Source organism: Tursiops truncatus, chromosome 4, assembly GCF_011762595.2.
Source record: "Tursiops truncatus isolate mTurTru1 chromosome 4, mTurTru1.mat.Y, whole genome shotgun sequence".
Lineage (NCBI taxonomy): Eukaryota > Metazoa > Chordata > Mammalia > Artiodactyla > Delphinidae > Tursiops > Tursiops truncatus.
The window spans coordinates 10,251,336-10,264,777 of NC_047037.1; the positions used below are offsets into that span (position 1 = coordinate 10,251,336).

The following is a 13,442-nucleotide window of genomic DNA, read 5'->3' on the forward strand; positions in this document are numbered from 1 at the left end:
AAAAACTAAGAAGACAAATAACTGATCTGTTCTTAGCTCACTCTTTGTTATCAGAGTTCTAGTAGGTAATGAACAGCAGCATAGGGTTGTGTTGAGGTCCATGATGAACAATGAATTATTAGCAGCAAATGTGGACTCCTTCTCAAAATCACATGTAAAGAGCTCTCCAGAGACTGAAATGGAGAGGCAGTGGCACCACAGGTTTAGCAGTGCTCAACTGGGCACGAGAAGTACGTAATCAGAGATTGTTTCCTCTCCAAATAATGAGAGAATTATTAGCTTAATTCTCTTCATTTAAGATGGTCAGGACAAAATAATCTGATTTATAGATTTACCAATTACAAGACACACACAGAGCCAATTTCCAAAAACGTACATATGAAGTAAAAATGTTTTAATCCTAAAGCAGCATTCAACTGAATACTGTTTGGTGACCCAGAAGGTATTTCAAGACCCCAAAGTATCTTTGCATCATCCTTAGTGCATCAAAAAGGTTCTGCTTCTTTAACCTTGCTACAGTCTGAATTCTGGATGGAGGGGAGCTCTTTGTGAGCTTCTACCCTTTTCATGCAAGCCTAGGTTTCTTAGGTGGATTAAGTGAGCTGAACACAAATTCTGTGGGAGACAGAGATCCCAGATCTCCCAGTTTAAACACAGGTTTGCTCACCTGATTGTGAATCCAGAGAGCAGGAGGGTGGTTTGTGTATTTCACTGCCAATTCTATCATTCTCTCTTGTTCTAGCAGTCTGGGGCTGGAGCATATTGAGAACCCACCAACCACAGAGACTCCTGGGATAAAGAAGTCAACCCTAAAAGGAAAGGCAAGTAAATGACTATTGTTGAAGCAATTTTAAAAGTGGGTAGTAAGGTAAACAAAACTGACAAACTAGACTAAGAAAAAAGGAGAAACAAATAAAATTACTAAAATCAAGAATGAATGATAGGACGTTATCACCAACCTCACCAAAAAAAAAAAAAAAAGATTATAAAGGAATTCTATGAATAAGATAAAAAATTAGCTAACTCAGATGAAATGGACACATTCCTTGAAAGACACAAATTACCTAACTGGACTCAAGAAGAAGCTGAAAATCTGAACAGACCCATAATAAGTAAATGGATTGAATTAGTAATTTTAAAACTTCCCACAAGAAAAGAATAGGTCCAGATGGCAGCACTGGTGAACTCTATCAAACATTTAATGAAGAATTAATGTTAATCTTTCACAAATACTTCCAAAAAACCCAGAAAAGAACACTTCCCAACTTATTCTATGAGGTCAGTTACCCTGATACCAAAACCAGACAAAGCTATCACAAGAAAAGGAACTATAGATCAACATCCCTTGTGAATATAGATGCAAAAACCCCAGGAATACAAGATTGGTTTAACATATGAAAATCAATCCAATGAAATAAACCCACTTAACAGAATAAAGGACAAACCCATGTGATCATCTCAATAGATGCAAAAATGGCATCTGACAAAATTCAATACCCTTACATAATAAAAATACTCAACAAACAAGGAATAACTGTGAACTTCCTCAACATGATAAAGGCAACTATAAAATATCTACAGCCAACATCATATTTAACCTTGAAAGGCCAAAAACCTCCCCACTAAGAACAGAAGCAAGACAAAGATGTCTTCTCTGACCACTTCTAATCAACACTGTACTAAAGGTTCTAGCCAAAGCAGTTAAGCAAGAAAATGAAATAAAAGGTATCCAGATTGGAGGGAAAGAAGTTGCAGATGACTTAATATTGTATATAGAAAATTCCAAGGAATTTACTATAAATATATTAGACTAATAAACAAGTTCAAATAAGGCTGCAGGATTTAAAATCAGTAATAAAAACCAATTTTACTTCTACACACTAGCAATGAACAATCTAAATGTGAAATTAAGAAAAATAATTCTATTTATAATAGAATAAAATAATAACTGGGAATAATCTTTAAAAGAAGTTTAAGATTTGTACACTGAAAACTACAAAACATTGTTGAAAAAAATCAAAGAAGATCTAAATAAACAGAAAGGCTTCTCATGCTCATGGACTAGAAGACCTAACACTGTTAAGATGGCATTAGTGCCCAAAGTGATCTACAGATTCAATACAATACCTATCAAACCCTAGCTGGTTTCTTTGCAGAAACTGACAAGTTGATCATAAAACTGATATGAAATTCAAGGAACCCAGAATCACAGAAGAATAAATTTGGAGGATTCATACCTTCTGATTTCAAAACTTATTATAAATCTACAGTAATGAGGACACTGTGTACTGGTGTAAGGACAGGCATATATATCAATGGCAAAGAACTGAGAATCCAGAAATAAACTCTTAGATTTATGGTCAACTGATTTTCAACAACAATACCAACACAATTCAATGGCAAAAGAATAGTCTTTTCAACAACTCATGCTGGTTTTGTAGTAATCTATAAGGGAAAAGAACCTGAAAAAGAATATATATATATATATGTGTGTGTGTGTGTATACACATACACACACACACACACATATATAAATAACTGAATCACTTTGCTGTACACCTGAAACTAACACAACATTGTAAATCAACTATACTTCAATTAAAACAAACAAACAACAAGTGGTGCTGGGACAACTGAATAGCCACACAAAAAGAATAAAGTTGGACCCTTACCTCACACCATATACAAACATTAACTCAGATCACAGACTTAAATATAAAAGCTAACATTATAAACTCTTAGAAGACTTACACAGGAGTAACTCTTCATGGCAACAGATACTTAGAAATGACACTAAAACACAAAGGTCAAAGAAAAAATGGAGAAACTAGACTGCATACAATGAAAAACTTTGTGCCACAAATGATACCATCAAGAAAAAGATGACCCTCAGAATGGGAGAAAATATTTTCAAATCATGTATCTAATAAGGGACTTGGATACACATTATATAAAGAACTCTTAACAAGTCAGTAATAAAAAGACAACTCAAGTAAAAAATGGGCAAAGGATTTGTACAAACGTTTCTCCAAAGAAGATATACAAATGGTTAATAAGTACATGAAAAATCCTCAACATCATTAGTTATTAGGGAAAGGCAAATCAAAATCACAATGGGCTATCACTTCACACTCACTTGGATGGATGGCTAATCAAAAAGACAATATCAAGGATCAGAGAAATCAGAACCCTTACACATCGCTGATGGGAATGTAAAATGGTCTTGCCACTTTAGAAAACAATTTGGCAGTGCCTGAAAATGTTAAACATATGTGACCAGCAATTCCACTCCTAGGTATATACCGAAGAGAAAAAAATATATATGTCCACTCAAAAGCATGTACATGAATGTTCACAGCAGCATTATTGATAATAGTCTAAAAGTTTCAAAATAATCTAACATTCATCAACTGATGAAGGCATAAACAAAATGTGGTACATCCACACGACGGAATTAAATACTGATCACATGCCACCACATCGATGAACAACAAAATTATGTTAAGTTAAAGAAACCAGTCACAAAAAAAGATCACATATTATATATTTCTATTGATATTAAATGTCCAGAAGAGGCAAATCTGCAAAGACAGAAAGTAGAACAGTGGTTGCCTAAGAGGGTGAGGATGGGGACTGAATGATAATTAGTGCAGAGTTTTTTTCTGGGATGATGAGAACATTCTAAAATTTGTCTGGGCTGATTGATCACTGTACAGTTCTGTGAATATACTAGAAATCACTGAATTGTACACTTTAAATGAGTGAATTTTATGATATGTAAAGTATATCTCAATAAAAGTTTTTAAAAAGTATGGGGAAAAAAATGGCAACAAACACTCTTTCACTGGCATTTGAAAAACTAAACAGGCTGATGCAGGCTCCTAAGTTCCAAGAGTCTCATTTTCCTTCTTCTCTTCTAACCATTCTCCTGTAGTCGAGAACTCTTGTGAGTTCTTCTACTGAATTGAATTCCATGCCACAGAAACTTTTTTTGGAGGGGGGGGGGGCAGGGGGGGTGATTCTAGGAAATGCAACAAATCTAGTCACATACCAAGGAAAGGGAAACTCTTTAGAAACTGGGACCACAGGAAATTCTCATCTCCATGTCCAGAAAACTCAAATATCCAATATAGCTGCTTCTCAGCCATCAAAGAGCAACAGTATTAAAAAAAAGCAATAGTATCATTTCCCTCCAGTTGCTTCCCTACCAGCAGGCTTACACGAAAAGCACTTGATGTTCTCTCCTGATTTGATCTATGTATGGCCTTAAAAGATGTTCTCTCCTCATCTCTGGCCTTAGATATCTGGTCATTTTTTTATAGTCTTAGAAAACCAGTTCTGGACTGGAAGTGCTCCAGAAAAGGTCCCCAGGCTGTTTTCGCATTTATTCACTTCCTTCTTTCCCATGAATATTCTAATTCCCCTTCCATTTCAGACAAGATACAAATTTTAAAAGACTATAGCTAACATTTATTAACACAGTTGCTATATGCTTTCAGAGAAGAGGTAAATGGCATCTCCATAGCTTCTGTGTTTAAAAAAATTAATCTCTGAGCTACTTTTGCTGCTTTATCTCCTGAACTATAGCACCCTCTGCTGCTTGATGTTGATAAAGACCTTTCTCTCAGGTGTCCCTCTTCTCTAGTAACTCTGGAAACCCTTTGCCTTTAAAAGGACTCCTTCATGAAATGCTACAGAAGAACCTCATCTGAATGGACTTAAGAAAATATGTACAATACGTATTTAATAAAACATCTTTCTAAGAAAGAATTAAGTTTTAAACACACAAGCGCGCGCACATGCACCCCTTTAAAAATGCCCTCTGCAGGATCAGCAACCAGATGAGTGAGTACGTGAAGAGCAGAGAGAAAAGACCTAATTCTGTAGTGAAGCGCACATATCCACATCCAATGTGACACACCAGGCAGCCCCATCCTGCCCCAGGGCCCAGCACAGAGCAGGCACACAAACCACAGCCGAACGACAATGCTTTAGCCGTCAGCTACCGTACTCGGCAAACGCGACAGACGGCATCTGCCCACCATGAACAGGCACTGGGGTTGGTGTTGCAGGTAAAGATGCAAGTATGTCTTGGTTCCTACCCTCAAAAAACTCCCAAGTGGGAGGAAAATTAACAAATAAACACGATTAATGGGGCTATGAAAAACTCTGCTTGGCAGAGAGAAAACGCTCATCATTTGAGATCTGTCTGGAAGTACCTGTACTTAGTATAGGTTTCTTCTTAGCTCCAACATATGTGATCCTGATTTTCTCAGGCAAATACTAATAAAGCTGCTGCTTTACTTAAAAAAAAAAAACTTGCTTGGAGGGTGGGACGTGGGGAGGGGAGGCGAGGAAGAAGTAGTCAATTCCACTAGGGGTGGAGGAATTAGGAAGGACTTCACTGAGGAGTCCTGAAAGACAGTGCTCATCAGACAAGCAGTGGAGGAGGACACCATCTGAACAAAGATGCCAAGGAACGCAGCACTTCCTCAGCGTGGCCCTGCGAGTCAGGGCTGTGAGGCCGTCTCTATATACGTCTACAGCACAGCTGCCCTGCCAGCGGGTGGCGGGGGGAAGAGTCCTATTTCTCTAATCTTGCTCCTCTAATCACTTTCTTCTCAGTGTCCTCCTCCTCTTAGTACAGCCCAGTCACTTTCAAGCATAAAACCTTGTGTTATCTTGTACGAAGTCAGAGACACACCATTCTCTCTCCAAAAAACGCCTGGGCCTTGCTCGCCTGGGTGCGTTCTGTGCACAGCCCAGGTGCGGAGCACACACTGACTGTACACAAGGGACAGCATCACAGGGAGTGGAGCTGTACACTGGCCCACTCCTCGCAGGTCTGCTGCACTTCCAACAATAGCCTCACTGCAGGGGAACCGGCAGAGGAGCTAAGAGTTACAATCTGTCCCTTGGGCCTCACCAACACAGATGATCTAACTAACTGTGAAACACTGGCTACAACAAAAAAACAAAACAAACTCTGCCCGACATACCCCAAGACACAAAAATATTACTATTCCCTGTTTAAAGACATGGAAACGGAAGCTCAGAGCAAGAAGAAAGCCGCCCATATCATAGAGCCAGCAGGTAGAAAAGCAAGCCTTTGGGCCAGGCAGTCTGCAGAGCACAAGGCGTGTGACGCTATGATACAGCCTCCCAGGGGGACAGACCCAACACTGGTGATATTACCAAATCCATTCACTGATACGGTGCATGTAACACCCACCCTGAGTGATTTTATCTTGAGGCTCACAGGGAGACCCTATTTCTATGTATATCACCAGGGAAGGATGACATTTTTCTTATCAGATAACAGTTTGCAAACTTACAGTTTGCAAGTGCCAACACACTCACACGCACGCCATGGGAGCAGCAGTGTGATGAAGGCACAGGCTTTTTCTAATCAGGACGCTGGGGTCAGAGTCTTGGCACAACTCTGAGTTGGAGGCAGGGAGATAATTGTGTGCACAGGACACAAACACTTCCCCAGAAGGGAAATGTGGAAAGATAGATCATTACAATTAAAGTTTGCACTTTCAATGTAATAACTGCTAAACTAGTTTGGAAGGGTAAAAACGCTGCCCTCCCCCCTAAAACAGCCCAAATTCACTTAATATGTATCACTGAACATGTGCAAAGATTGCAGTAAATTGCTTCACAAGCGCAAATTATTGCAATCAGCATCTTGTTTTCTAGTTCTAAATTCAAAGGCAAACTATTAACACAAGACTGCTAACTCTTGCTATTATCACATTTGCTATTATCACACATCCTCCTTCTAACAAAACCACATTTCCAGATGGACTGCCAAAATTAGTCAAGTGACTCCTAAGAAAGACAACCCAAGACTGACATGCCAGAAATTCATTTAGAAATGAATGCTTTATTTAAATAAAGGAAACAGACACCCAAACACACCTTTCCTAAGGAAATACAAGTTGCTTTATTTACAATTCAACTTGAATCCCAGCGCAGTGAGGCCATTTGCGGGAACAGTGGGACAGCTGGGCTGTTACACTGTCAGCGTACTGACCAGCTCTCAGAGTCCAGAGTGTGATGTGGGCTGGGCCCCATGGGGGATCCTGATAATAAATTCAGCAAAATATTTCAACTCAACCCAGACAAGTTATGAGGGATACAGGAATTCAGGCAAGAGGGTGGGCAGCTCTGTGACATACCTCGTTAGAACAACTAGTTTCAGACTGCTGTGTTTACTCTGCATTTGATATAAAGAAGACTGATTTTTAAAAATGGATCAACCCCCCAGCAACACATAACTGAAGCACAATAGATTACTGCAGTGCAATCTATTAGCAGCCATTCCTGCAGAACGTAATCAGAGTTGTCAGGTCCTCAGAACACAGCTAGCTGCTGTTTCAATCTGGAAAACTCAAGAAGTTCTGGGAAGTACTCCTTGGCATGAGCCCTCCCAAAGTCCACCATTAGCCCCACCAAAGAGCCAGGAAGGCTCCAGTGCTGGGTCGCCTCAGGCCAAACAACCAACAGGGAGGGAACCCCACCCCACCCATCAGCAGACAATCGGATTAAAGTTTTACTGAGCTCTACCCACCAGAGCAACACCCAGCTATACCCACCACCAGTCCCTCCCATCAGGAAGCGTGCACAAGTCTCTTAGATAGCCTCATCCACCAGAAGACAGACAGCAGAAGCAAGAACTACAATTCTGCAGCCTGTGGAATGAAAACCACATTAACAGAAAGATAGACAAGATGAAAACGCAGAGATGTACCAGATGAAGCAACAAGATAAAACCCCAGAAAAACAACTAAATGAAGTGGAGATAGGCAACCTTCCAGAAAAAGAACTCAGAATAAAGATAGTGAAGATGATCCAGGGCCTTGGAAAAAGAATGGAGGCAAAGATCAAGAAGATGCAAGAAACGTTTAACAAAGACCTAGAAGAATTAAAGAACAAACACCTAGAAGAATTAAAGAACAAACAAATAGAGATGAACAATACAATAACTGAAATGAAAAATACACTAGAAGGAATCAATAGAATAACTGAGGCAGAAAAAAGGATAAGTGACCTGGAAGACAGAATGGTGGAATTCACTGCCACAGAGCAGAATAAAGAAAAGAGAATGAAAAGAAATGAAGAGAGCCTAAGAGACCTCTGGGACAACATTAAACATACCAACATTCGCATTATACGGGTCCCAGAAGAAGAAGAGAGAGAGAAAGGACCCGAGAAAATATTTGAAGAGATTATACACAAAAACTTTCCTAACATGGGAAAGGAAATAGCCACTCAAGTCTGGGAAGCGCAGAGAGTCACAGGCAGGATAAACCAAGGACAGACATGCCAAGACACATAGTAATCAAACTGAAAAAAATTAAAGACAAAGAAAAATTATTAAAAGAAACAAGAGAGGGGCTTCCCTGCTGGTGCAGTGGTTGAGAATCCGCCTGCCAATGCAGGGGACGTGGGTTTGAGCCCTGGTCCGGAAAGATCCCACATGCTGCAGAGCAACTAAGCTCGTGTGCCACAGCTACTGAGCCTGAACTCTAGAGCCCGCGAGCCACAACTACTGAAGCCCAAGTGCCTAGAGCCCATGCTCTGCAACAAGAGAAGCCAGCGCAGTGAGAAGCCTGTGCACCGCAACGAAGAAGAACCCCAGCTCACCACAACTAGAGAAAGTCGGCATGCAGCAATGAAGACGCAGCGCAAGCCAAAATAAATAAATAAATAGATAAATAAATAAATAAATTTATTTTAAAAAAAAAGCAACAAGGGAAAAAATGTCAAATAACACACAAGGGAACTCCCATGAGGTTAACAGCTGATCTCTCAGCAGAAACTCTACAAGCCAGAAGAGTGGCACGGTATATTTAAAGTGATGAAAGGGAAGAACCTACAACCAAGATTACTCTACCTGGCAAGGATCTCATTCAGATTCAATGGAGAAGTCAAAACCTTTACAGACAAGCAAAAGCTAAGAGAATTCAGCACCACCAAACCAGCTCTACAACAAATGCTAAAGGAACTTCTCTAAGTGGGAAACGCAAAAGAAAAGGATCTACAAAAACAAACCCAAAACAATTAAGAAAATAGTAATAGGAACATACATATTGATAATCACCTCAAATGTGAATGGATTAAATGCTCCAACCAAAAGACACAGGCTTGCTGAATGGATACAAAAAAAAAACCTCCATATGTATGCTGTCTACAAGAGAGCCACTTCAGACCTAGGGACACATACAGACTGAAAGTGAGGGGATAGAAAAAGATACTACATGCAAATGGAAATCAAAAGAAAACTGGAGTAGCAATACTCATATCAGATAAAACAGACTTTAAAGAATGTTACAAGAGACAAGAAAGGACACTACATAATGATCAAGGGATCAATCCAAGAAGAAGCTATAATGATTATAAATATATATGCACCCAACATAGGAGCACCTCAATACGTAAGGCAAATGCTAACAGCTGTAAAAGAGGAAATCAACAGTAACACAATAATAGTGGGGGACAACTTTAACACCTCACTTACACCAATGGACAGATCATCCAAACAGAAAATTAATAAGGAAACACAAGCTTTAAGTGACACAACAGACCAGATAGATTTGATATTTATAGGACATTCCAACCGAAAACAGCAGATTACACTTTCTTCTCAAGTGCACACAGAACATTCTCCAGGATAGATCACATCTTGGGTCACAAACCAAGCCTCAGTAAATTTAAGAAAACTGAAATTGTATCAAGCATCTTTTCTGACCACAATGCTATGAGATTAGAAATCAATTACAGGGGCAAAAAACGTAAAAAACACAAACACATGGAGGCTAAACAATACATTACTAAATAACCAAGAGATCACTGAATATGATCATCTCCATAGATGCAGAAAAAGCTTTTGACAAAATCCAACACCCATTTATGATAAAAAACTCTCCAGAAAGTAGGCACAGAGGGAACCTTCCTCAACATGATAAAGGCCATATATGACAAACCCACAGCAAACATCATTCTCAATGGTGAAAAACTGAAAGCATTTCTTCTAAGATCAGGAACAAGACAAGGATGTCCACTCTCACCACTATTATTCAACACAGTTTTGGAAGTCCTAGCCACGGCAATCAGAGAAGAAATAAAAGGAACACAAATTGGAAAAGAAGAAGCAAAACTGTTACTGTTTGCAGATGACATGATACTATACATAGTTAATCCTAAAGATGCCACCAGCAAACTACTAGAGCTAATCAATGAATTTGGTAAAGTTGCAGGATATAAAATTAATGCACAGAAATTTCTGGCATTCCTATACACTAACAATGAAAGATCAGAGAGAAAACTTAAGGAAACAATCCCATTCACCATTGCAACAAAAAGAACAAAATACCTAGGAATAAACCTACCTAAGGAGGTAAAAGACCTGTACTCAGAAAACTATAAAACACTGATGAAAGAAATCAAAGATGACACAAACAGATGGAGAGATATACCATGTTCTTGGATTGGAAGAATCAATATTGTGAAAATGACTCCACTACCCAAAGCAATCTATAGATTTGATGCAATCCTTATCAAATTACCAATGGCATTTTTTACAGAACTACAAAAAAAAATCTTAAAATTTGTACAGAAACACAAAAGACCCCAAATAGCCAAAGGAATCTTGAGGGAAAAAAATGGAGCTGGAGGAATCAGGCTCCCTTACTTCAGACTATACTACAAAACTACAGTAATCAAGACAACATAGTACTGGCACAAAAACAGAAAATACAGACCAATGGAACAGGATAGAAAGCCCAGAGATAAACCCACATATCTACGGTCAATTAATCTATGACAAAGGAGACAAGGATATACAATGGAGAAAAGACACTCTCTTCAATAAGTGGTGCTGGGAAAACTGGACAGCTACATGTAAAAGAATGAAATTAGAACACTCCCTAACACCATACACAAAAATAAACTCAAAACGGATTAAAGACCTAAATGTAAGACGAGACATTATAAAACTCTCAGAGGAAAATATAGAAAGAACACTCTTTGACATAAATCACAGCAAGATCTTTTTTGACCCACATCCTAGAGTAATGGAAATAAAAACAAAAATAAACAAATGGGACCTAATGAAACTTAAAAGCTTTTGCACAGCAAAGGAACCTATAAACAAGACAAAAAGACGACCCTCAGAATGGGAGAAAATATTTGCAAATGAATCAATGGAGGAAGAATTAATCTCCAAAACATATAAACAGCTCATGCAGCTCAATATTAAAAAAGCAAACAACCCAATGCAAAAATGGGCAGAAGACCTAAATAGACATTTCTCCAAAGAAGACATACAGATGGCCAAGAGGCACATGAAAGGCTGCTCAACATCACTAATCATTAGAGAAAGGCAAATCAAAACCACAGTGAGGTATCACCTCACACCGGTTAGAATGGGCATCATCAGAAAATGTACAAAGAACAAATGCTGGAGAGGGTGTGGAGAAAAGGGAACCCTCTTGCACTGTTGATGGGAATGTAAATTGATACAACCACTATGGAGAACAGTATAGAGGTTCCTTAAAAAACTAAAAATAGAATTACCATATGACCCAGCAATCCCACTACCAGGCATATACCCAGAGAAAACCATAATTCAAAAAGACACATGCACTCCAATGTTCCTTGCAGCACTATTTACAATAGCCAAGACATGGAAGCAACCTAAATGCATATCAACAGACGAATGGATAAAGAAGATGTGGTACAGTTATACAATGGAATATTACTCAGCCATAAAAAAGGAATGAAATTGGATCATTTGTAGAAATGTGGATGGATGTAGAGACTGTCATACAGAGTGAAGTCAGTCAGAAAGAGAAAAACAAATATTGTATATTAACGCATATATGTGGAATCTAGAAAAAATGGTACAGATGGTACAGAAAAATGGTACATAACTATTTTGCAAGGCAGAAATAGAGACATAGATGTAGAGAACAAACGATGTAGACAACAAGGTAGGCAGGAGGGGGTGAACTGGGAGACTGGGATTGACATATATACACCAATATGAATAAAATAGATAACTAATAAAAACCTGTTATATAAAAAATAAAATAAAAATTTTTAAAAAAGTGTATCAACCCCCAGCAACACATAACTGAAGCAGATTAGATTATTGCAGTGCATTCTATTAGCAGCCATTCCTGCAGAATGTAATTATCAGAGTTGTCAGGTCCTCGGACCACAACTAGCTGCTTTGTTTCAATCTGGAAAACTCAAGGTGGCAATTTTCATCTATGACTGAGAGGGTCATGTGCTCAAAACCAAGGTGAGCTGAGGATAGGAAATGAATATGATTCTCCATGCCAAAAAGAGGCTCAGGCCGAATGGAGACGCTCTAGAATTCCTACTCCCTGGCAGAAACAGTAGCCATAGAAGTCCTTTCCAGAAGGAAAAACAAGCTCTTGTATCTGATGGCACCTTGAACACACACACACTTAGGAAACAGAAAAGCCACTTACCACTGGCCGGCTTTAAAAGAAAAGTCTTTATCAGCTACAAGCAGGCGGAGCCTCTTCACAGATGGGGACTCATCAGCTGCTCCACACACCTTAGCTGCTGACACGACCTGGAGCCAAAAGACCACAGTGGCTGAGGTTAGGTGCACACAACTCAGGAACAAACTGTGGCTTTCTGGTAGGTAGGTTTTTGGTTTTTTTTTTAAATCTACAAAGATGTGGGTTTTGAAAATTGCAAAACAAAGTAAAGCACACTTTGCTTTAGAATTCTGCCTACCACCAGGTGAACAAATTTTAATTATTTTGGGAGAATTTTATTCTGCATACAAAACTCACCTCTGAAAGGGACCGTTTAAAAAGCGTGTATTTGTGGAGCGTGCAGTGTGTGCCACGCACGAGGCTGGACGCTCTGGGGAAGAGCCGGGGCACCGGAGCCCCATGCAGCCCTGCCTGGAGCCTGACTGCTCTGTCAGCGCTATGCACGTAAATGAGACCCACCGTCAGCCACAAGCCTGTGTTTGTTCTGAGCCCTCCAGAAGCCCACGCCAAGCTGACTTCAGAAATTAAAAGCCAAGAACTTAGAAACTTTTTTTTATTTTAAGCAATTTTCACAGAGTAAGTTGTGTGCCTGTTTAATCTAATGACAGACAACAAACTGGGTTTGTACTCCTTGTGCCTTTGTTTCCTTCATTTATTTTTTCTAATTCATTGTTTATTATATTTTACAAGATATAAACAGTTCACAACCTTCAAACAACAAAAACAGCCCTTTGCTACAGATCGTTGGACAAACACTATTTTAAACGATGTATCTGATTTCCAGAAAATCCTAAAAAGGTCTGAGTCAGGTACTCTTCAGTTCAGTGACATCCATGCCTCCAACACCCCTCAAATTCCAAATGCCTCTACTTCCTACATTCCTTGTTTCTTCCGCCTGTG

The 13,442-nt window shown here is 39.2% G+C and overlaps 1 protein-coding gene across 2 annotated transcripts in view; it reads right to left on the reverse strand.

Moving 5' to 3' along the window:
• OXNAD1 (oxidoreductase NAD binding domain containing 1) overlaps window positions 1–13,442 on the reverse strand; it is a 55,808-nt gene that overhangs the window by 15,446 nt on the left and 26,920 nt on the right. For both annotated transcript variants that reach the window (XM_019934414.3, XM_019934415.3), the window contains 2 exons: window positions 12,507–12,613; window positions 668–809 (listed from right to left, as the gene is read on the reverse strand). In XM_019934414.3, the coding sequence (XP_019789973.2) occupies window positions 668–809; window positions 12,507–12,613 (249 nt within the window). The remainder of the gene's footprint in view (window positions 1–667; window positions 810–12,506; window positions 12,614–13,442) is intronic.